Here is a 26,088-nt window from a genome sequence, read left to right as displayed (position 1 = left end):
GGAACACTCCAGCACATTGTACAGCTACAGAGGGTCCCAATCAACACCCCGCTCGTATTGACAGTGACATATACAAGCTCTCACATACACACATATACACAGAAAAAGGCATTGGTGTGCAATATTTTTAAAGGATATTTTCTTTGTTTGGCCTGAATTGGTATTGCTTTTACTGCTGCAACCATATTCCAACCTGGTTGACTTCAAAACTATTCAAATCTTGTACAGAGTAAAAAATCAGTAGTTACCAAACAGTATCTAAAGGTTGTTTCAAATGAGGGAAAGTAAATATGATTTCAGAGGAATATGTTTGTTCAAAAAAAAAAAGTGAGGACAAATACAAAACTTCATTTTATGAATCATTATGGAACAACTGTAGTGAATAATAACATGTAGAATATTCTGTAAGTTTAAACAAATCTCTAAAAAAAATCTTTTTGACTTGTGTTGTTATTGTTTCTATGCAAGTTATATTATTCTCTTGTATTATTTGAATGTTTTTTGGCTTTGATTTGATCAGTAAAGTATATTTTAAAAAAAAGGGACTAGAAGGACTAGAAAAGTTCTTTACTTCATCCTATGCCCTTTTTGAACATTGAAACCTTATTTGTGTTGCTTACTGAAAGTTTGCTGTTAATTTTGTTTTTTGTTTTGTTTCGCTGCCTTTATATTTTATTTTGTCATTTTAACATGTTCAAAATAAAATAATCAAATCTAAAAAAAACCAACCACAATTTACAAAAAATCAATAATGTTTCATTACTTCATTCCATTTTATATTATGTCTGGTTTGAGTTTTATAGCCTTTAGATAGATAGAAAAAATTATACAAAGAAATAACAAATGTGTCAAATGTGCATTGAATCATAAAAAAATGTGGTGTTAGCAGCTTCAGCTAAAAAATATTATTGACCTTAAGTATATCTCTACACACTTATTGATGTTAATGACAAGCATGTCACACAGATTCAAAAAGAGTTCACAGAAAAAATAAATTTATTACAGTTTCAGCAACTTGATTCAACATTATGACATTATAACATATTCATGCAAACGTTAGCATAGCACAATAAAACAGCAAAAATCTCTGTAAGACACATGTTCAGAGGTGTCTGTATACAACAGATAACAAGGAAGCTGTCTTGTTTAAAGTCCCTCTGTTTTTGTTAGTCAGCTCTTTCGTAATGAGAATATACACATTGATATTAACCTTGTGTTCCCAGTATGCATGTTAGTTAACGTTTTAGTACACAGGCTAAATTCTGTATGACCGTTGATTTCCTAATCCATCCTTTGTTCTCAGTTGCTAGTCAGGCAACATTTAGCTGCGGTTTGTGGTGTCACAACCATCACATAAAATGTTTGGAAATTCCAACAGTAACAGTCGCAGCAGCTAAACCAGGCCCATCACGGACCAAAGACAGTTAGCATGTTTTCAGTTGCAACATGTCAATTTTACAACAAAGCACATTAATTTATAGCATTACATTTTGTCATGGGGCTGTTGGCTACCAATTCTAGGATGATAAGCTAACATGTTAGCAGGTTTTTATACATATAAGTATTGCAGCTTTTTATAGGATATGTACTAGTACAATAGTCAGTAGTTTTTATTATGCTAACCTTACTGTGAATAATTCTGGTAGGCTGCAGTCACCCAATGCCAAATATGCTAAAAGGTTTGCATGGAGCCCCAAAACCTATCACCTACTGGGAACACATGGATTTGGAGACTATTCTCATCACCACATACAGTTAACTTAACTCACAAGACAATCCCGCAAAAATAATGTCATTTGGTCGTTTACACAAAGTCAACATGAAAATAGTTTTGCTATCCCTATAACTAAAGACAAATTACTGTCAACATTTCACATGTTTGATGTAGAGACAGATGCGTGCACCAGCCATGCAGAACAACTATAAAAGGCATCATTGTAATATTATTCAAGGAAAGGTGGGGATCCAAAATGTTGAGACTAAATGTAGTGCAAAGGCTCATGCTGAGCTAACAGGTACAATATACAGGGAAATACTTCAATCATTTGAACAACAGATGGATGTGATTTTTCGGAGAAAGCAAGAGGGGTGTACAGAGCATTAAAGTTTCAACATGGTCCAGTCAAAGGTTACATTATGAATCAAAGCTGTTTAGCCGTTCGGCACATAACCTCAGAATATGTTTACAAGTTTGAGCACATGCAAGGGACACTTAGGAGAATGAACAGGGTCAATTAACATAGTGTAAAGTGGACAAAGGGCTGCTAGGTATTCTATATGATTTCTAAGATGTAGCCCAAGACATGTCACTCTAAAGGAATGATTCACATTTACCTATGCACACTATATGCAAACACTTCAAATGACCACATCAATCAAAGATGGGATGTATGAGGGCACTTCAGGATCATAATCATAGTTAAACATTTATATTCCTTATGGATCACAACTATTACATTTATTGTTGATACATTTACAGGTAAAGACCCACAAACAGCAGCACATGATCAAGTATTACAACATATAGAGGTAAATATGTACAGTATTTCCAAAATGACTTCATCAACACAATAGATTAAAACAGATTATCAATCTGAAATGGATTCCAACCTGCCAGAAAGGCAATCATTCTGGCATTCAAATGTAGATAACCATACTTCTTCATTTAAAACACACATTGATATATTCTTGGCACAACTGAGTATGTTTTGTAATCAGGAGCCTCTCATTGAGAAGTGCTTCCAATGAAAACACAATGCTACCCCGCTGTGGTAGGGTAAAGTAATACAATTAGGGAACGTCACCACACAGTTCAGTCACTCATTTTACATTTTCTTGATGTTGTTTGCACATGCTCGATAGATATACATGCAGCAGTATGTGTAAGGTGGACCAATCTTCCACCAAGGCGACATGCTTAGCCATGCTGCTGGCTCCACAGACCCATTAGATGAAAATAAACTCCTATACTAAATCCATTACTGAAAACACAGATAGCAACATACAGAATTTGATATGCATGCAGAAGTTGTTTATCAGCAGGGAATCAGTAGGAGTGATCTTTGCTGGCTCTGCGTTAGTGTTTGGTAGGGCAATCAGGAGTAGCATTAGAGGATAAAGACAGGGAAGTTCACCTCCATGGAAGGCACTTTGGATAGATAGAGAGTTCCCGTGGGTATAATAAAGTTTCTAATAAAAAATATATAAAATTAATACTTTTAGATTGTAAATGTGCGCCAGAATAAAAGTGGCAAAAACAGAACTGAAATAAGTAGTAACAGTAAGGAAGACTTTAAGGAATAGTTGTACATTTTGGGAGATACACTTCATCGCTATCTTGCTGAGAGTTAGACGAGAAGATTGATACCAGTCTTCTGTCTGTCTGATAAATATGAATCAGGAGATGGTTAGCTTAGCATGAAGAAGACTGGACACAAGGCTCTTTCCAAAGGTAAAATGTCCATCTACAAACACTTCTAAAGCTCACTGATTAACACGTTACAGCTTGTTTGTTTATTTATACAGAAATCAAAGTGTAAAAATGACAAATTGTGGTTTTCCCTGGGATTCAACCATTCAACCAGAGCATCAATCTTCTTGTCTAACTCCGGGCAAGAAAGCAAATTAGCATATTTGGTAAAATGTCCAACTGTTTCTTTGAGAGAAGGCATGGAAAGACATTGGTTCTGCCATTTTAAATGGAAGAAAGAAAGAAAGAAAAAAAGAAAGAAAGAAAAAGAGAAAGTTATTTGTTACATGCTGTTAAAGCTGTATTCTTGGTTTGTATTGCCAACTAAGATACTACAGTGTTACCGAAAGCACAGATGAGCATAAGAGAGTATTCAGTGATCGCTTTCTGATTAAAAACTAATCCAATGTCACCTGAACAGCATATTCAAATACTATGAGTTATTGCCATATATCATTATACCCAAGTCTGCTGTGAACTGTATATATAGACATTTATACAAACTGTAACAAAGCCAGATGATACTTAGTAAAGTGTTTGAACAGATGCTGTCAGATGTGTTACATTAACATGTAATAAATATGGTTACCAAGGAAACACTGAATAAAACGTGTAAATCCAGAGTGTCTAACACCATACTGAGGCTAGTTAGGTTTTATACTGGATGGCTTCACTGAATGCTTCTGGTTTTTGTGAAGCATGTCACGGACAGAGGCGTTATAGGATACAAGATAGGGCGCAGAGGAGCACTACCAAGTTGGATAAACAGGGTTTGCTACAACTACGGCACAGTTCACTACAGTAAGTCATGGTGTTTTTCAGCAGTGCACCACACGAATGCGACAACAGTCAAATGCAGACTTGGTCACTGTGATGTTGAGTTGAAAAGAAACTGCTGATGTGTGGGCTGTCAGTCTGTCATGTGGAGACTTTGAAATGCAGCCTGACGTCCTCAAACTCACTCTGTCGCCATTTTCTCTATGTGGTCACTCAGCAACTTGTACTGCTCTGTAAAGAGGTAAAACACACAAATATTTCTTTTAAAGCTGCACTTTGTGAAATGTTTAAAAAATGATGTCTGAATAGCCTAAACGGACAATGTCCTGTTTATGTGAACGGTGACAGTACTCTGTCCAGAGAAAGCTGCACTCACAAACATTACATTTTTCCCTCTCTGGTCACTTTGTTTGAAATTGAAACCAGCCGGGATAGTTAAAATGAGAATTCCCTATGGGACCTTATAGGATTCTTGGGTATTGTAGTTAAATATATTAGTAAGTAATCTCTGACCTGATCTGACAATGACAGAACAGCTCCACCTTGAGGAGACTCTACAGCTGCTGGCAGTGCTTTGCATCTACCAAAGAACTACATTTGCTGAAGAATGCAAGATCCATGACAGATCTGAGACACTCTTCCTCATTCTTTCATGCTTTACCTTCATTCAGGTTCCCAATGACAGCCTGCTTCTTCAGGAAATCATTGCAGAGCTTCTTACTGAGCCCAAATGCCAGCATATTATGAGTGAATGTCCTGAAATAACACAAACAACCAAATTCATCTCAAATGGAAATGATTGCAAACACAAAATATAAATTCTCTGGTTAAAAATTTTCCAAAAAACTTGATATCTCAGTATGTGTCAAAGTAAACACAGTGTAGACCAATAATAAATGAATCTCTCTAGTATTAATTTTGTATTTAATATACAGTGCATTTGTATTTTATGTTTATGTTCTGTTTCATGGTCTATATTTGGTTAATATTTATCTTTACCACGAAAAATACAATATTTATATGAAAGCTGATAGTCATCTGCAGACACAGACATACAGCTGTTGTAAGGGACGGACTTCATGGGAGTTGTTGTTTTCATTGTTAAACAACCAGTTTCTCCTGGTTAGGATTCTTTCAGTGTTCATCACTCAGCATGTTTTTACCTGGAGCCAAATTAACCACAGAGGTCTCCTCCTCTCCAGAACAAACAGACCCGGTGATTAAAACAGGTACAAACAGGTAAAAGATCAGTGTTTCTCCGACTTTGTTTGGTGAACACATAAGGAGGGGCTGCTAGCTGAGCTGCTGCTAACGTTCATCGTCTGGTTAAAAGATACAGTTAAAAACGACCAAGATCTAAAAAGTAAAAATGTGGCTTAAAATTGAGTGAAAGTCAATTTATGACAGTTTCTGTCCAACAACCACAACGCCAACGCATTATCTTGTATGCATAAACTCTTTGGCAGACGCCATTGTGGCGTAGAACAACAACGCTGAAACATGCCAAAGAGTATATCAGCACAAGATGATTATCATCTTGTGTGTGTATGCTCTTTGGTAGAGGGGGTATGACGCCATTGACAGGTGACCAAATGAAACAGACTGTTACCTTGATTAAAATTACGGATTTCTCTGGGTTTTAAAATTGTTGGAAACATTTGGGATAATATAAGTACATAACTCAACAAAATATATAACATAGGTCTAGTCGTTTTTAGATAATTTAATGCGGAATAGTTAAATATTATAGCTTTAAAGTAAAATCATGAATGCAGGACTTGTTAGTGTGGTATTATCACTTACTGACTTCTTGTTTTTTCCCCACAATATTTTGTAATAAATCAGTTCAAAGTGGAAGTGGAAGATTTGTGGTCTGAAATCAATTCAAAGTGTTCTTTTTTTGTCTAAGGGAAGTTAGCAATACAGAGGAATCTGGTTTACAAAAATATGAATCCCACTACAATATACATTTCCTCTTTGAAATACTACAGCAAAAGATAAAATGGGAGAATACAAAAACTACCATCCCTATTAAATTTGTGTATAAAAGTGTACAGTACATTTTTATGGAATCTTAGGAAAACCTCAATAAACTGAAAATATGATATGAATAACAGACCACAAAATGTATCCCAAAATAATTCTGAATCCATTTGGCAGCACACATGTACAAAACATGAATGCAGGTGAATACAAATAAAAGTTGAACATTCTGAACAACAAACATTCTCAGTCCAGATTAAACTTTGTAGCTAGGAGTAAGTGTGCAGGTGTTTCCTTTTTTCATTGACACTGCTTCCTAATCACCCTGCACCTATGTGACGTGCGTATGCTTACTCTCCTTCAAGCAATAACCTGTTTTACCACCAGGGGGCCTCCCAAAGCAACCTGCTCTTACTGTTTCACAGCTTCAAACCAAAGGCTCCATGTTCCTCTTGTTTTAGTACATAGAGAAACAAACAAAACACCAGCACTCACAGAAGTATCGTCTTATTATTTATTGTCCACAATAAATAATAAGACGATACATCTGTGAGTTTGATCTTTGCCACAACTGTGCACCCGAATTGTTCAAGACTTGGAGCTGTGCGTGCCGCTACTTTACACTATATTTTAGTACATAGAGAACACTGTGGCGGCTTCCTCACCCCAGTTGGCCGAAGGCGATGTTCTCATCGATTTTGGAGCTGTCGTCCCTCTCCTCCTGGGTCATATGACACCACTTCTCCCTGCAGCAAAGAGAGAGTCAGAGTCAGGCTTTAATTCCAAAGTTTCCATTTGACCTTGGGCTTCTCTACAGAAACAGGCCAGGGGTGGGTGTCAAAAAATAGCACCTGTCAATGCCAATCACAAACTGCTTCAAAATATTGTATGTTTAACTTGTCAGTAATTTGTGGGCTTTTTTGAGGTTAAACCCCAACTCTGTGTAGCTTTAGCAAAACATCATGTACTTTGAAAAAGATCCATGACATCCATCCTTGTAACTGCTCACTTTGTAACAGGATTCACAGAGAGAGATTTCTTTACTACAGCTTGAAGACACATAAAACAATGACACTATAGTGCAAGAGACACATTGACCAGCCATCAGCAAATGAATAAAACAACAAATGATTCATTCACAAAGAATCATCATTGCTAACAAGCAGATGAAAAGCATTACACTGTGTGTTACTGTCAAAAAAAAACAAAAAAACAGCCACATTAAGTAACCTGGAAAAAATGTTTCCATGCCTGAATTCACCAACTTCACTGAAATCATGAGGCGGGTATTGATGCTGGAATCTTAAAAGTGTATAAAACATACAGGCACATATAGATTTACATAAAAGTGAGATTTAATGGACAACGCTGGTTGTTGCTACTTGTGCCACTAAATGCTACTGTATGTTTGCTTCTGCAGGCCAATGACAACATGTGCTATGACAACACAGTAACCAAACACATTTTCATGAAATCACAAAGTAAGAAGACAGTAAGAGCCTGTATCACTACAGTGAATCTTCTTTGAAAGTCTATCACGTGTCTAACTGTCCCAGTCAGCAGACAGAAATCCTCTCACTGATCGTTCTGTGATGAAATCTTGCAGTACTTTTTTTGTTTTTTTCCCCACTTTCTTTTACTCTGCAAGAGTGCTTCTCAGAATGGCTTTCAACAGCTCCCAGAGGCATTGTGAGCATAAAAAGTGTTCATGTGGCCTTGATACTTCTTTGAAATTAAAGCAGCAATCAATAATTTTATATTAACTATGGGTCCAATGGCTATGTGTAATGTGCAAGGGGTTGCCCGTAGTTAGCGACTAGCTGGGGAACACAGTGGAGCATTTAGCAGCTAAAGAGCTAAATGTTTTCTCAGGAGTTGGTGAAGACCAAAACAGAGCTAAAAGGAGAGTGAATATTAAATTTACATTGGTCAAGTGGACACAAACATGACTCCAAAGGAATGTTTGCTCTGTGTTTGCTGGATGTGTAAATAGGCAACTGTTTGCCAACATGTTCAACATAGTAAAATATTAAGATGATAATATGTCAGTGTTGTGTTTACAGCTTGTTAAACTCTGCCACCAGGTGGCCAAAAATGTATTAATGCAGCTTTAAACTGGAACATGAATGAAAGAACGGGGCGACTTTTTGACTATTTCATCCTAATAAACTCCCACTTTATTTGTGCATTTAAAATGGATAAACCTTGATTTTAGAAAGCCATGTTGACTGTATTAAAAATTAATATAACTAATAGTTTAGGCACTACAGTATTGCTGAAACATTTACGCTGTTGTGAATCCTCTGAAAGTATCTCAATATGACATCACATGACCTATATCTTGTAAGGTCTGGAATGAAAAACCCGACCAAACATGAAAACCATGTTTTTACACGGATTTTTCTATTTCTGACATGTACAGTGCAGCATATCCCTGCAATCAGCCCGCAGTGGAAACATAGAAGTGTGCAAAGGTAGTAAAAAGAGATAGCAAAGGGAACATGCAGACGGAGGGGGAAAAAAATATATCACATGCAAGGAGATTAATGGTGTGAACATGTAGTGAGCTGTGAAGAGGCAGAGAAACACCTTCAGACTGCAGTGGATCTGCTGCCTCTAGATATAAATGTCATCCCAGACATTATGCAAGGTCTCTCAGCACATTCAGGATATTAACTGTGGGTGTGATGGTTGTACTCGTCAAGGGTAAGCACAAAAATGATTTCAACATCAGCACGGCAGCATACTTTGGTGAATCACACCACTCATTATACAACCACAACAACATGCCAACAGAAGCCAAAGAATCCTGAATATTGCAAAGAAATATAGTCATACAGTATAAAAAACAGTCAGGAACTCATATAAGGTTAAAACAAGGGAAGAGTATGAAAAACAACATTATTCAAACAAACAACAGTGATCCAATTGTAATTACAAGTAAAACCACTTTCAATCTATAATTGTAGTGATGGGGACATTACTGCCCTGCTGTGATTAAGTAGATTATATCTTTCAATTTATACGCAACACAGTCTCACACTAGACCATCGTCAGCCAGTTTGGGGATTTACCATTAGAGACTCTGCTATCACTGTTCACTGGAGCGCATCTGACAAACTGCAACTAAGACCCAGGGTGACTCCCAGACCTTGAGCCTCGACCTTTTTACCACAGGGCTAAACACCGAGCTGCTCTCACACGAACCCTCCCCATACTCAGTGAATTTCAGTCATCCACAAGGATCTCTAATATCTCACTCAGCTTTTTATGCTTTTCACTACCTTTCAACGTGATTCTGTTTTACTTTGATTCTCAGTCTCAAACTCATCAGAGCTAAGAACTGATGAAGATGATGTGATGTGACGTGATGTGGCTATGGGTCATACTGGTTGTCATCCTGTCAGCTGTTGAGTCTGGAATGTGTCACTGGAATAACTACAGACTTATGATCAATTAAAACATTTATATATTTTCTAAAGCCACAAATTGATTAATTAAATTTGCCTTTAAATGTTACATTAATAAATTCAAAGTACAGATAGTACTGACAAATAAAAAATGTAATGACATTTGCTGATTAATACTGCTATTTCCTTATTCTTTTAAAATGATGAATGAATGATTGAATTTTAAAATGGAATTGCTAAATTAATTTAAAATTTTACTTTGCTATTCCATCTCACAATTCCTTTGATTCCTGCTTTAATATTTACAGTTTCTACTCTATGATCAATTTCCTTTAAAGACACCGGTCATAAATTTAAAGGTCCCCCGTGAAGTTTTCTTAAAGAAACACAGTTATGTTTACATTCAGTGTTACTCAACAAAACACAGGAGCAGCAGAAGTTCTGATTGGCCAGACCCCGCACAAGACTCCTGCTAACAAATAATGGCTGGCAAATCAGTTGTTTTAACCTTTTCTATAAATTTAAAAAAAAATTTTATTTAGTGTACTGTAATTATTCTGGTGACACACTTCAGGCTAACAAGGCTATGAACTATTTTATTTTTGTTTTTGAAGTGGGATGTTTTCCCTGCTCTGTCTACCTCTTAAATATGCAAATGGTTTAGCGGTTAACTGTTTGTAGTTGATAGTCAGGTTTCATTTTGATGGTGTAAATGCTACTGGGGATTGAGTCATATCAAAAAATAAGCCTACATAATTAATATGAACTATGTGTATGACTAACAGTATATACAGTCAAAATTAATTTTGAATGTTTTAAACACAGACTACAAACCATCACTGTCTTGCTAGCCTGGTAGCTAGTTAGCTAGCCCTCAAAGTCAAAGAGCTACTTTTGGTAGTAGCTTTAAGTTCAGGCTATGACCCAAAAAAGGGAAGTGCTAAATACACAAAATGTATATGTGCCACATAACCAAATATCTACCTTTTCTTTTCAGCAAACAGAACCATGCAAAAACTATCTTTTTAGCTAGCTGTCTGTCAGATTCAGGTTCAGACATTATTCCAAAACAGCTGCTGTGCTGAACCTCCATGATGGCATCATTTGTTGTTTTCTAGAAGATTTGTCATACAATAGCAAAGCCTCTGCCCTTCATCACCTCCCTGCCTTTTTCTCTTAGTTTAACTAATCTTTTTTTTAGGGCAGCGGACAAATAGAAGGACAGACCTCTCGTCTTTCTCTTCATCCTGCGTTCCCCTGCTCGGCAGCAAGGCACAAGGAGACAAAGGGTTAAAGTCAACGTGCAGAAAGAGGAAGAACAACAACAGCTTATTTTATGACAGGATGAGAAGAGGAGAGAAGAAGAGAGAAGGTGTGGGGCATCAGGAGATTATCAGCAGTGGTGGTTTAGGCTGAAGCATACTGAACACTGTGAGACTTATCTTTATGAAACAGTTCTTTGCTGAAGCCAGCAGAGCATCATTACAGTATCTCTGAGTTTTATTTACATTTCATTTGACAGACACAGTGACACAGATACACACACGCAGCCACTCCACTGATGTATTAAATGAAACCACATTTTTTCACAATGCATACAGCATTCAATTCAATTATAATATGCAAATAAATACCATTATCCATTAAATAATTTATCCACCTAGATTCATATCAATTCATCCATGCACCCAGACTCACCTTGTGGTTGGTGACCTTTTCTTCCTCTCACAATGGACGGCATCAAAGAATGCAGCGTTCCAAAATCGTAGTGTATGCCTGACAGAGAGAAAAGATGACATGTTAGAGGTCTACTGCCTGACCTGCTTCACTAAACCACTAGAAATAAGACTGCAAATCTGAAGAAGTGATAGCAAAGAGTGATGTTGTGTATGAATCAGTCTGATCAATCCTGCCATATATTGTGTATTCGATGGAAAACATCATGTAGGTGAATAGTGGATCTGTTGTATGTGACCAGCAGCTTCCTTAACTTACCAGATGGGTTGTTGCTTCAGGTGGGTGTACAGGTACACCTTTTCCCCTTTCTTTTCCTCTGCAGCCTCAGACACTGGGGGGGAAATTTAATTCATTTCTAAACCACATTTTATTAAAAAGGACAGAGCAGTTGAGCAGGAGAAAGATTTTTTTTTTTTTAAATACCCAGTCCCCTTTAATATGTGGAGTTTATGTACGTTTTGGTGCACTTTACCTGGTGATTTGGACTTTGTCTCAACTGGGCTTTCTCCATCCCTGCAGAGGAGGATGTAGAATGGTAGGAGAAGAAAGAAAGAGTTAGAAACTAACATATTAATATGTTCATGAAAATGACTGGAAGAAGATGCATTTGCGCACTCTGTCTTTGTCGCCATTGAGCTCCTCAGCTTGCTCTCTAGGCCTCCAAAGAAGCCCTTGACATCAGTCTTGGATGTGTTTTTAAGGAGGCGCTCAGCAGCATCCTTCTTCCCAGACAGCCAGGAGTTGGCCTTGTTCAGGTATGAGTCCAGAGCAGCTGGAGGACCACCACGATCCAGCAGCTCCGAGGGAGACGGCTGCGACTTTCCTGAGCATGAAGAAGAAGAGAAGAGGCATTAAGAAACATGAAAAACAGGCATAAAACTTAATAAACAAATTAGCTTCATCCTAGCTAGTTTGAACTTTGTCAGCTGGAACTGTAAACACTAATTAATCGATCAGTTTAGGATGGACCAATTCACAGACTATAAACATGTACAGTGGCTCTTCCTTTGAAGCAGGTACTCACTTTGCAGTTTTTTTCCATTTTCCATCAAAAGCAAATGTTATACTCATAAAGAAATAACAACCAGGTATCTTTTTGTGGCCATTCTCATGACTGCGCAAAGTTGCTTACAGTGCAGCTTTTATTGACATTTTAAAAAAATCATCGCAGACCTTTCTACAGACGGATGTGGATGCAATGTACTGCACCATGGTGGTATACTAATCATTCAAAGCTTCCTGTTTGCCAAAGTACAAACAGTACCTTCATGCAACACCACAAAGTCTCTATCTGTGTGGTGTTGCTGCAAGAGAAACCACATGGACAACCTGCGGTGGTAACTTAGTCTGAATCAGCACCAAGTGTTATTCACCTACAGTTGTTTTTGGTTTTTTGATGTTTTTTTGGGTTTTTTTTTTTAAATTTTGCATGTTTTATTTGCAATTCATTCTGTATTTATTCAAAATTTATCAAAGTTTTTCAAATCAGTGTTTTTTGTGGCATAGAAGACGGAAGTGTTAACTTCATGACAACAGCAACTCTGAAACTCTGAAAATAGATGTCACTCTAAAGTGACAAAGATGACAGATACAGAGTGTGAAGATGTGTTAAGAGATTAAATTTGACCTTACCAACATAATAGTATGTGAAACACATAGTCATGAGATTTTTAGCTGGGCTGTAGTCATCCATCTGGTAACATCTGCAAAAAAAAACAAAAAAAAAAAACCAAACCCAACACACACCATTGCTTTAGAGATCAACCTGTCAAAAAATCCTGGTGGAATTCATGAAAAATGCTGTAGCTTTTTGCCCTCAGTCAAAGTCAGATATAGTTAAACCATTATAACAATGGTCTCCAATGAATTCAAACAACACAAAACCTTTGCCAAAAATTCATCTTGTCCATCATATACAGTACATAGGTTGATTACTTACGAAAGTATTTTAAAATGTACTGACACTCAGCTGCTTGTATATGACAGGATTTACTCTGAATACAGTAAGTCTAATATAGACTATATAAAATCTAATATGTATATCAACAACAATAATAATAAATAAATCAGGCACAGATTGACTTACTCAAACAGCACGACTGCAAAAGACTGCACCAGTCTGTAGAAGGTAGCTTCACTCACACATTTAGAGTGGCAGCGCTGTGAACGCAGTACAACAGAGTTATCAGCTTGTTCAGTAAAGAGTGCAAGTATAAGAATATAGACACAAAATCAGAGCATTTTACTACTATCACAAATAAACAACTTGATATATTTGAGAAATGATCTAGGAATCCACTAGAACTTTAGGTTTGATTTCCTGCATTCATGTCAATATTATTTTTTATAGTAGAATGGGTGGTCTAATTTCATGTTCCTTATCAATGAAAGGGAATATTCAACATAAAATGATAAACTGATCAATATCAACAGTTTAAAATGGTTTGAAATTCTATATCTGTGAAATGTCTCCTAAGTCAAGAAAATGAGGTAATCCCATAATACTGAACATCTGATAACTACTACTCATTTGACTTACTGGAAACTCCTGCTGTTATTATATACTACAATCATTCATTTCATTCATTCATCATTTCCCCACACCTGTGCGCTGACATATTTGGCAAACCACTCCCTGCCTTTGCCATTCTCTCCACTGCACAGCTCTCCAAAACGAGCCTTCTCTTCCTGGTCAAAGTCCTCCCTGTGAAAACATGGTGCAAAAATTCATTATGGCGCTAATTTACAGACCCTGTGAAAAGACAAGCCTCTTCACAGCTGGTTTTGTGTACCTACAAATGTATTGGATTGATGATATAACTTCAACATCTGACAGAGAATAGAGTTTTTGTGAACACTGCAACAACAGAGACCTGTTTGAAGAATTTAATGGATAAAAAAAATGCATAAAAATCAGTGAACTGTCAAATAAATTCTATTTTTTGGCAATGTCAAGTGTGGAGTTGCATAACAGCTCGGTAGTGGTACATATTGGTTTGGACAGCTGAGCTAACAACGTTAACAGGCAACCCAGAGAACTTTTAAGGACAAATGTTGAATCGTTCCTCTACAGAGTGATGCATAAAGGGCAGCAGGTGCTGAAGAACCAGACTTGTAAGTAGTTATGACATTACAGCTGAGGTCACAGTGTTAATCTGCTTTCAGTAGGCCACTGACCAAGAAGCTCAGTGGCCTACAGCTAGCAGATTACTTGACAGCAATACATGAATTGCCTTCAGGCAAAAATGCCCTTAAAAGTTTGAGAAGTGTCTGTGAAATAAAAAATAAGGGCACTAACAAGATACCCTGACATTTAGGAGTGCCCTTTTAGCATTTCATCTTGCTCACATTGGATTTCTTGTCAAATACTCAATGCATCAGTCGAACTACTGTCCCCTATGGGCCTCTGCTGGTGAGTCATGGGAGAGTCCCAGACAGGGTGGATGTTTCTAGCCTCTCTGGGTGACAAAATGGAACAGTGTCGATCTAAATATGACAGAATACACTGCCTGAAGAAGAGGAAATTCTTTGCACCATGTAGCTAGACAATATGCTGAGACATAATAGAAATAGAAAGGGAAAACACTGCCAACCACAAAAAATAAAACATGTCAGATGGGGAGCATGACGGGAGAAAGTTGTCTAGTTATCAAGTAATGGGAAAGTTAAATGTTAAGAATGTAAGAAAACAAAACAAAACTGCAGCACTGTTGTGTTCTAAGGAGCCACCATCAAGGTTATTGATGCCAGAAGGTTGAACAAATAGTCTGACAGTCACAGAGCTGAGCCTGGACTCCCTGCAGGACGAGGGCCGAGGGAACCATCACGTCCATCTTAAACAATACTTGCAGCTGGGGTAGGTCTCCTGCACCCATAATGTGGTGGCTGCCATCCAGCCACACAGTGTGTCCTGCTCCAACATCAGTCAGAGGATGGAGCTAACAGCTGAGTGAGTGCAATGTCTCTATGAACTGCTCTGGACTGTTTCTATGCTGCTCTGTAACACTCTGCTTAGCACAATGCAAACTATTGCATATATTTATGCAAATGACCTGCATGTTTTGGACCAAAACTACAAATTCCATCTGCACAAACAAAACAAGCAGTTAGGTGAAAAACAATAATTATCTTAAATAAAAAAGGTCAAAGTATCCCTTTACGTGATGACTGCTTACATGCCTATGGTTTATCAAACACCCTATATGTTTACACACACACACAAAATGAAAAAACTAAACGAAACACAAAAATGAGAACTTACTTTCCATGAAACACTTTCTCCACATAAGCCTTCATGAACTGCCTCCTCTCCACTGTCTCAGCATCAGCTTCCTCTCCGCTGTGAGCGGACGAGGATGATGACCGTCTCAGCTCCCACGTATGAGAGGGCGGGTCCATGTCGTTCTCGCTGTCTGCCGACTCTGTAGCGTCACTCTCGTTTTCGCCCTCATCTTGGTGATGGTTGTGGTGGTGGTGGTGGTGGTGGTGTGAGCTGGACTTGGTGGGTGCCATGGGCTCCGGCAGTAGGGGCTGCTGTTGAACTCCCATGGAGGACACGGGCTCTGGGGAGAAAATGTCTGTATGGTCCTGGTGTTGGCCTCCATCCACACTATGAGCTGTGGCGTCTGAGGGCAGGTCAAAGTCTATGAGGTTGTCCACTGCTACACCCTCCATGTTGGAAATAAATCCTTCCTTTTAGCTCTCCAACAGTGGTTTTAGAATGAACTATTTGGTGCTCTGTGGGAACATGAGGGTGGTCACAGAGACGGGTGATAGTTGAAGCTTTCAACAGAGGTTGCTGTTGTTAGTGGGTTCTGATTTTGCAGACCCTCCCACCCTCTGGGGGTGCTGACATCAAGTGAACTCACAAACCCAATGCATCTGTGAAGAAAGGAGAAAATCAGCATTACGATCATCCTTTACATTCACATTAAAACTGTTCTAAGCAACCTAATGGAGCCAAATGGAAGTGAGAGGTAAACAAGAGTCTACAGTCACACTAGCAACTCTGTGAGGCTGTTCTGTGCTTTGAACTAAATGCTAATGTCAGTGTTAATATATTTGCTGATTAGCAATTCACATAAAGTACAGCTGATCCTGATGGGAATGTCATTAATTTTGCAGATATTTGGTCATAAACCAAAATATTTTGACCTGATGGTGGCGCTAGATGAAATGTCAGAGGATCATCAAAGCTATTACAAGTCATCCTGAAGACAATATGAATGTCTGTACACAAATACATGGCAGTTGATCCAATATTTGTCCAGATATTTGAGTCTGGTCCATAGCGATGGACTGATCACAATCCCTACGCTAAACTGGTGAAAAAGGCCCACAGCAAGCCTTTACCAAAGAGGAGAATCTAACATTGGTGAGTCCTGTTTTCTCTAGACAGAGTGCTGCTCACTGCTGTTTAGCACACAGTTTGGATTTCACTCTTAGGTTTCAATTTGTTACTTAGCAGTAGATAAAGTGTTCAGACCCGACACCATACGGACATGTGTTCCATTTGTCCTTCCAACTGATTGTTTCACCTCCCCTCCTCACTGCAATCTGTTGCCAATCAGGAAGTAATTTAGAGGAAGGATATGTTTGCTTATATCACCATAAAATTCAAGTCTATAGACCCTTTTCACGTCAGACATTTTAATGTCACAAGACAACATAAAGTGTAGGTAATAACACTGACAAAGGCTGCGCCTCTTTGGTGTATCAGCTCCAGGGTCCTGCTATTGTACATGCTAGTTCCCTGGTGTACTGCAGTGGAACAGAGCCATCATTAATGTCATTAGTTAGACCCGTGCTATTCCCATAGCCTGATAATCAGACTGAATAGACCCTTTTCACAGTACACATTTGGACATGTCACAGTAGGAAAAACACAGGTGTTACTAATAACATTATTCATGGCTGCATTCCATTTGGATAAGCCAGTTCTAGGGTCATGGTACTGTGCTAACCTGTTTAACTGACAGGGCTACTGGGAATCCTACTGGAACTGAGCCATCATTACAGGACAAGTTTATCATTTTTCAAGTATGTCTTAAAACAACAGTCAAGTATCCAAATTAACACTGAAAGAGGTTTTCCTCGCTGTAATCATTCCTTCTGTTCATATTGGCTATTAAAAGATCCCCTTCAAATGTGATTTCAATGTAAGTGATGGAGGCCAAAATCCACAGTGAAGCTTCATCTTAGCTTCAGATAAACTTTTAAATACATTTTTGCACAGAAGGAGGACTGTGGATTTTGTCCCTCATCACTTACATTGTCAGTGCATTATGAAGAGATCTTCTAATTGTCAGTATGAACAAGAGGAATGATTATGGCAAGAAAAACCTGTTTCAACGTTCATATGGGCACCTGACTGTTGTTTTAAGACTGACTTGAAAAACTGTGAACCTGTCCTTTAATGTTATTAGTTACACATGTGCTTTACCTGCAATTAAAAGTCAAAATGCCTGCTGTTAGAAAGCTCTACTGCCATTTGCTGGCACGCTGAATTCAGTTTGGGAAAGAGCGGGTTTATTTTGTTTTGTTTTTTCCTAACCAGTAATCACCTGCTGACATAATTTCTACATAACAAGGCAGCTGTAGTAGCAATTGCTGGGTCCAGTTAATGTTTTTCACACTGAACAAAGAAATCTGTTCATTTAAGAGTTGTTTTTACTGTATGTTGATTCACAATAAATCATACGGCAGCATCAGTCTCATCCACGCTTGTTGACATTTTGTAGCAATTTTTCTGTCTCTTGAACAAAGAAAATAATTTACTCATTTGTAATCCTTCCTACAAACCTCTGATTGGTTGGTTGTTTTTCCATCAACGTCAGTGAGCACAACAGAAGACCTTTGATAAAACTGGAAATGTAGGTGGAAATTGAGATGCTACTCTTCCTGTTATGATAAACTATAGATCAACTGGCTCTGTAACAACCCACAAGCCAACAACCAATAACAAAAGTTTGAGCTGCGGCGCCCACGTAGCTTAGGGATTGAGATGCTTGCAATGGGCTGCAATGTCCCTACTTTGTGTCCGCCTTTGTGTTGCATCTCTCTCACCCTCATTTCCTGTGAACTCTGTCTGTATTAAAGACAAAAAAAAGACCAAAAATACAAAGTTTAAGTGAAAAAGTGTGTGGAAAAAGTGTTGAGATGACAATTTAATCTAAATATCAGTGGTCTCAATACTGATGCTTGTGGAACACCTTTATGTTGACTGTGGAAATTCATGAAAGTCACTCCCTGTTCAAAGAATTCTACTTGAGCAGAGCAGGTTTTGTGCTTTACACACACAGTAATAGACCTGACATTAAAAAAGTACTTCCTAATGGGACACTCTTTTGTTTCTTTGATTAGAGGTCGTGGGAAAGAGATTTCAAGCAGCTTTATTCATCTCTGACAGTACTGAGATTATATCAGGTTCCAGTTCACAAAGGAAAAAAAATCAGATAAGGAGAGAAAAAGAAAAAGCATTTTAAGATGAACAGAACACATCAGAGAATTTCATTTAAGCAAATAAGGAGAATCTGCAGTTTCTCAATTAGTGAGAATAGGATGCTGTAGTCCCACATTGTGATTTGTTTTGCTTATGTTTATGACATCTCAAAAGACTGCCAAACATAATGACAGACATTCTAACTAGTTCCTTTTTATTCATGGGTGTGCATTGATAATCTGCAAATAAAAAGGAAGTTGAAATCATTGATTGAAAACCACAAGGACAGTAAACTCAAACTTCCTATCTGATCTGTGCAGAAAAGTTTCCCACAATCAGAAACTGTCTGTTGCACTTCTGTATATCTATTGTGTAACTCAAACACTGGTCTGATTTTAAATAAATGACCCAGTCACAGCACAGTATCATACAGCTGACTCCCACACAGGGCTTCCCAGGACTCTTCACCTCACCCCCTTACTCTCTGAGGAGGAAAACAGCAACAGCTGCCCGTCCTTCACTCTGTCCTTCAGCTAATCTGCCTCAGGTCTTCTATCACAGGGCACCATTGGGTCATCTGATTGAACACACATTTTTACTAACATTGTTTGCCAAAGTACACACACACACAGGCCAGACCAGGGGCCCTTGGGCTTATGTTTGGGCTGGAGCTCTGAAGATCTGTTGGTTATATAATGCAGTATTTAGTGAGTAACACCCAGAGTGACACATTCAAATGCAGACACACACACAGCATGAGGGCAGAGATAAACAAAAACATTATCACATAGGCACACAAACACTCACAATCATCAAACCAGTCAAACCAGAACTTCCAAGTCCTGTTCTAGATGTAAGAAAACTTCCTCCCAAATCTTTCATTTGTAGTTATGTAAATAACTAAAAATTCTGCCTTGGAACATAATCTCTCTGAACAGTATGTCATGTTGTTCACTTCATATGTTTCAACAAGGACTGTAATGGAAAAAAACCCCCCATCTAATATAGTTGTTTATTAAATATTCTTTTTTTTCCCCCATAAGCTCTGGACCATCACGAGTTACACATCACGGCTCGACAGATGTGCCAAAACCATGAACAAGCTGAGGGGTTGCAGTTGGCTGACACATCTGTAATGACAGCAGGACAGAGAGGACTGAACTCTGTAGATGTTTTTAGACAGCAGAGGTGACAGATGAAAAGTTGGAAAAATTTTATACAAAAGGACAAAACCAAGATGATGACGAGAGTAACCACGCTGCCGTGCCAGTAAATATTCATGGGATTTTTTTTTTTTCGTATGGTCATAAAATACTCATTGTTTAACATTGTTAAAATCACAAAGGTTATAGCAAGTGCAGTAGTGGATGCTGATTTGTCCTGGAGTATGGAAAGTAAACTCCAGGAACAGGTTTATTTTTTCAGGAAGAGGATGAAAGACATGCTGAATGAGAGAATGCACTGAGTCACAGAACCTGGTGGAACAGAGGCTAGTCCGGATGTGACATCACGACTCTGGCTCTCTATTACTGGTCAACTCACAACAACTACGGGCCGTTCTGTAGGAAAATAGGAGTAATAATAATAGAACAATAACTGCTGCAACTGCTGTTGCGGATGACACGGTCAACTTCCTTGATAAAAAAAACAACATTGTGCTGCTCTCTTAGTAGATCTGTCCAAAGCTTTACTGTTGATCATATTAGGCTACTATCTAAACAATATTTTCTTAAATAAGCTGCTTTCCGTTGGTTTTGATGGTTACAGCTGGGTCAGATCACATCTTTCTGGTAGAATTCAGACTGTTGTTGCTAAGGATTTGAAATCCTTAGCAAAGGATGGTTGATAAAGGTGTTCCACAAGGATCAACATTAGCCCCCCGATTTATTTTACAACTGACAATTGCAAAATCCGTTTTTATGCTGATGATACCATCTTGTGTGCCACTGGCTCTACTGCAGAGCAGGCCTTCTCCAGATTACCGTCTGCCTTTCACAACCTCCAAGCCTCTTTTATTCATTTAAAGCTTGTTCTAACCTCAGATAAGTCAAAGTGTGCGCATTTCACAAGAGCATGAAGATCTAATTTTCCTCCTCCAACCATGATCTCAATGGAAACCTACCTAATACAGTATACCATGTTGTTATACTTGCTGATTTGTTTAATCATATTTAATTAGGGTATGTGTGTGTGTGATGTTATGATGTTATGCTCTATGTAATTTGATCTCTGGTCTCTCTTGTAAAAGAGATTTTGATCTCTCAATCAAGACTTCCTGAATAAATAAATACTGACAAAGTTTTTTCATGTTCAAGAGGTAAAGTAAGATCTTGCCAGAAAGACGGAGTATGTGGCACAGAGTTCTACAGTCTCACTGGCGATGCTGGACGTGTGAAATGTCTTTTCCTCACAGTTCTTATCTGGAGGTCTGAGCTGAGCGAGCAGCAGAGCCCCTCAGTCGGTCCTTATTCCCTGTTGAGGATGGATGGCAGCGGTACAATCACCTGCCTGCCAGTGACGCCATTTGGCCTGATTAATGTGTCCTGTCCTCCTGTCCTGCCACTGCCACAGAAAATGCACTTAAAGACACACATACACACACAAGCAGAAAAACACTAGGAGATGCAGTATATCAGCGTTCCTTCCCTCAGAACGCAAAGGCTGCAGTATTTCTGCTTCCATGAGCAGGAAGGGAGCCCCCCACCATACACACAGTGAAAAGCTGCCCCCGCACACACACACACACATACTATCCCTCACGGTAACATACGCAGAGGGAGGTGCTTCTATCGTAATGAGAAGATACTGAAAAGCTTGAGTGATCTCTGCTTGTTGCTATCAGCCGTGCAGCACAACGGCATCACAAGACTCATCCTGCACTCTTTCCTCATCTTCAGTGTGTGCTACACTTGGTATGATTCAGACAAGGAAGCCAGTACCGTTATGCAATGTGCCCCCGAGCCTCTCCCACCGCCAGGAAATATTATTCAGCACACTCGTCCACAAAAACATCAGTTGAGCAAGATATGAGTGAGGCACCGCTACTCCCAACACTTGCGGTGTTGTACAGTTCATCTATCTCTGTCAATCGGGCTTTATAAGCATTATGCAGCAAATGCAAAGCAATAAATCAGCTTTTCTTCTATGTCAAATATGCTATTATAGAATATCAATTCAGCATGTGGGCAAGGTGCTTTCAAAGTCCCCTTCTCAGGCCACTAGTCCATTACCCAAAGTGCTCCCTCCAGCATTCCTGAACACAGCTCAGCCTGATGGAGAAAGGGAACCGATACCCAACTTGGGAGTTCCCTGACCCACAATCCTTTGGCTCCCTTATGTAATTTGAGAGGGTTAGTTGTTCAGCATCCTCATTATTGTGTCTACCGGGATTTCTCAGTGACCAAAACAAAAACTGTGAGTACATTCTTTGTCCCGCCACTTTTGATACCTCTAGATTAATGTATTCAAAGAGCTGGCAACAACACTTCTTCCCCATTCCTCTTGGCCTCCTAAACCAGTGGAGGAAGAGGTATTCACGTTCTTTCATAACCCTTATACAGTTTTCACCTTTATTTCCCCTTAAATAGCTTAAAATCATCTAATCCCAAACAGTCTGACAGTATCACATATATTCTGTATCAACTTGTTCTAATGCTTCATTCAAACTATTGCATCCTTTTATACACATTTCCAAAAACTTCAGCCTGACATGTTTGGTATCTCTGGAAACTTTGGGATGCTGTGCAGCATGAGTTTGTAATGCCCAGTCCACTGGTGGATTATTGAGGTAATAATTGAGGTAATGTAGCTTTTCTTGGTCTTACATTATGGTGAACTGAATATTTTTGGCTTTTGGACTGTTGGTCGGACTAAACAAGACGTTTGAAGATGTCATCTTGTGTTCTAGGATACTGGGATCAGCATTTTGCTGATGTTTTATGGATCAGTATACCACCACAACAGCAGTGAGTACAGCAGAAGTTAGTCTGCAAACAGTGATGAATGTTTATAACAGACAGTTCAGGTAATTATTTTACTGTTAACCCTTGTTTGCTCTTCCAAATATTGTATGTTTGTCTAACCTGGGGGCTTGTTTCCAACTTGTCAGATCATCTGACTGCTTGTGTTTCTTACCCTGTTGAACCTCTTCTGTGTTCCATGTTTTCAGAACTCAGCAGTTGATAGCAGTTAATAATAACTTGTATTATTACAGACAGGAAATAAAGCTGAAAGTGAGTCCTTTCAGTCTCCAAACTGATAACAGGTCATCACACAGAGGAGATCATAGAAGGAGAAAGAGTGACACAATGATAAACAGTCCTCCAGCTGAGGTGGATCAGACTATTACAGACAGCTGGGAGTGAGTGAAGTGTTCTAGGTGCAGGAATGTGGAGTTTTAGATGAACTTTGTTGGATCAAGTCTCTTCTAGAGGAGCCAAACAGAACCACACTGTATCAGAAAGAAATGTTGCGTGTCACCTGATTACAGCCATAGCAGGGACTTTTATCAAAGCTCTTCTCACTGACAAGCAGGCACTGCTGCTGTCTGGCATAGCTTTGTATTGCAACAGCATTATTAAAGTCATATTTTCACAATAAATTCTCAAACCCCAGCACATGGACGAGTAATCACTGATTTACTGTCACCGCTATCAAATCCCTGCACTCATAATATTGTAATTGTGTCATGGGGAACAATAAACATCTTCATAATTGCAAATGTAGAGCTAGGTTCGGGCACAGAGTGGCAGAGAGTGATCACTGAACTGCACAATCTCATATCACAGGCTACAATAGACATGTGACAAGCAGAAGTGGCTGATGGCAGATAAATTGGGTGTAGCTGAGTTTGGCCGGTGTAACAGCTGTTAGGACCGCACTTACAGATACATTCCCGACAGAACAAGATTACATCTGTTTTCAGAGGACGAGCTGGACTTCTAGAAAGAAATACAGCAGCACTTTACCTCATCAGCATGTAAGGAAATGAGTAATCCCATGCAGTAAGGTGCACTTGATCCATTACATCTATCATCAGACAGTGAAAACACGTTTTTTAAATAATATTTTTAATATATTAAGCAAGTAGAGTGGGAGCAGCAGGGGTACGGTTTTACTGCACTTCCTACTGAAGCCACTCATTAAATAACAGCACAGAGAGGTCACAGAGAGGTCAAAGAAGATATCTGTTACTAATACTGATACCATTATCTTCTCTTCACCTAGCATGTGAAGTCGCTTTGATTTTTACCAGAAAAGTCCCTCTTTCCTCTAGCAACCTAAAATGTAAGATAATAGAACATGCATCAACACTTCACACTCATATATATATACTACCATTTCAAGCCCTTCTTCCTAGGCTCGTGTGAAAGACAGTACCCAGAATGAGAACATGAAAAAAGATAGTCACAAACTTATGCAACAAAGCAATTAAACTAACACAAGGCGAGGGGTGAAATGAGTGATGGATGCTATAAAAATAGGGAGGAAGTTCTCCTCCATGTGCACTCCAAGATAACACCAAACACAGTCTCCATGTCAACCCAGTGAACTGGAGCCCCAGTAATACTTTGTCAAGTCTGCCTTTCCTTAACTGGCAAATAGGTATTAAAGATCAGTAGCCTAATGTAATGGATTGAGGTGAGTGATTCAAAATTGTAATGAGTTTAAGAACATATTTGATACAGTTCTGTGCAGGGTTCAAATTGAAGGAGATTGATATTTTGAGGGAAGGGTTCACTAGTGATTTTTAATGCCCTTCAATGCATTCCATCAACATTTATCATGAGATGATTTCATTTTAAAAGGCTGGAATATGACATCCACTATTTATAATAGTGCATTCATCTAGGTCTATGTATTATGTACCATCTGCCTGTAAACCTCCTTTTCTATCAAGTGAGGAGAGAACGTCACGCCAGACTCCCTTCAAAAAATTACCTAATTTGATGTTGCACTGATTATTAACAAGCATAACCGATAAACCACAACGTGATAGCTGTTGCAAAACCAGAGGAGCTAGTCTCCAATGCGCCATATCTGGCAGCACTATAAAACGGCACGTTATTATAAATGTTCGACACAACTCGCTACAACCGACCACAGTGCAAGGAAGATTTCGGTAGAAGAAGCTTGTTGAACTTCAATGTAAACCAATTACAAAAGTTGAAATTCCCTACAAATACAATGTGCTTAGTGGATGACACACGTGCCGAATATAAATGTGTCTCCAGACAATTAAGAAAAAGACTTGAATTCCATTTTACTTGTTAAATATCTGTCAATCAACAAAGTCAGCTTAAATTGCCAAGTTATTGTTTGAAGTTTGGTTTACGCCACCTCCATAGAGGGCAACCAAAATCTGTCGCGAATGAATTAAAATATGTAAAGTTAAGAACATATGAAAGAGACAGATGCTGGAATCCTATAGTAGACCGTAGCTTATTATTTTATACAAATGCTGACCAGTGAGTTCAAGTTGCTGGACTGGGCGCACTTGACAGCTCAGATAGGAAGCAGCACTGAATAAACACAGCAAAAGGCTGACGTTTCCTGTCCTGTCGGCATGGCTATGATCAGAACGGGACTATGGAGCCATTACCAGGCAAACAGAGATACTTCACGTCAGTCAGAAAGGTTTACCTGCAAAGTGAAGCCCATAAACATTAAAACAGCTCTAATTAAGCTGGTAATACTGTTTCCAAAAGCCAAAACATCACGACAAGAGGCGAGTTAACCCTCCGCTTTAACCCTGGAACCATTCAAACAACACACACAGAAATGCTACACAGCAATGGCGTTTAGAAGTAATAAAGGAAGAAGCCTCAGATGTATTAACAGTTATTTATAAGAGGACAACAGAAGTAACAGCTGTACGTACATGAGAGGTCCTGTGCTGCTGTTCACCGCTGGTCGTGCGTCGTACGTTTTTGGTCGAGTCTCTATCCCTGATACACAGACGCGCATGCGCAAACAGAGGCGAGCACCGTGAGGGGGGAACCCAATGACGTCAGCGAACAGCACAGCCAATGAGCGCGGCCGAGAAACAGCAGCGCAGTATAATGCCACAATACAAGCATGATGGCTAAACATGGACCCCGAATAACAAAAATTGAAGGAGAATGATATTTTGAGGGAAAGATTCAGTAGTGATTTTTATTAATGCCCTTCATACACACAACTTAACGCATTCCCTCAACATTTATCATGAGATGATTTCATTTTAAAAGGCTGGAATATGACATCCATAAACGAAACGGTGGTTTATTAAG

The 26,088-nt window shown here is 38.8% G+C and overlaps 1 protein-coding gene across 2 annotated transcripts; it reads right to left on the bottom strand.

The window, feature by feature from the left end:
* Positions 1-978: 978 nt before the first annotated feature.
* kiaa0513 (KIAA0513 ortholog) lies at positions 979-25,791 on the bottom strand. 2 transcript variants are annotated; one of them, XM_044356633.1, is made up of 13 exons: positions 25,698-25,791; positions 15,638-16,257; positions 13,981-14,080; positions 13,463-13,536; positions 13,009-13,079; positions 11,992-12,199; positions 11,849-11,889; positions 11,635-11,707; positions 11,338-11,415; positions 10,867-10,896; positions 6,895-6,975; positions 4,908-5,002; positions 979-4,477 (listed from the first exon to the last, which is right to left on the bottom strand). In XM_044356633.1, exons 2-13 carry the CDS (start codon positions 16,048-16,050, stop codon positions 4,428-4,430), a joined length of 1,314 nt encoding a protein of 437 aa, XP_044212568.1. In that variant the 5' UTR covers positions 16,051-16,257; positions 25,698-25,791; the 3' UTR covers positions 979-4,427. The 2 variants fall into 2 exon arrangements, with proteins under 2 accessions (XP_044212568.1, XP_044212569.1); XM_044356634.1 differs by lacking the exon at positions 10,867-10,896.
* Positions 25,792-26,088: the final 297 nt, after the last annotated feature.

This window comes from Thunnus albacares, chromosome 7 (genome assembly GCF_914725855.1).
Source record: "Thunnus albacares chromosome 7, fThuAlb1.1, whole genome shotgun sequence".
Taxonomy (NCBI): domain Eukaryota; kingdom Metazoa; phylum Chordata; class Actinopteri; order Scombriformes; family Scombridae; genus Thunnus; species Thunnus albacares.
This window is presented reverse-complemented; position numbering and strand designations above follow the sequence as displayed.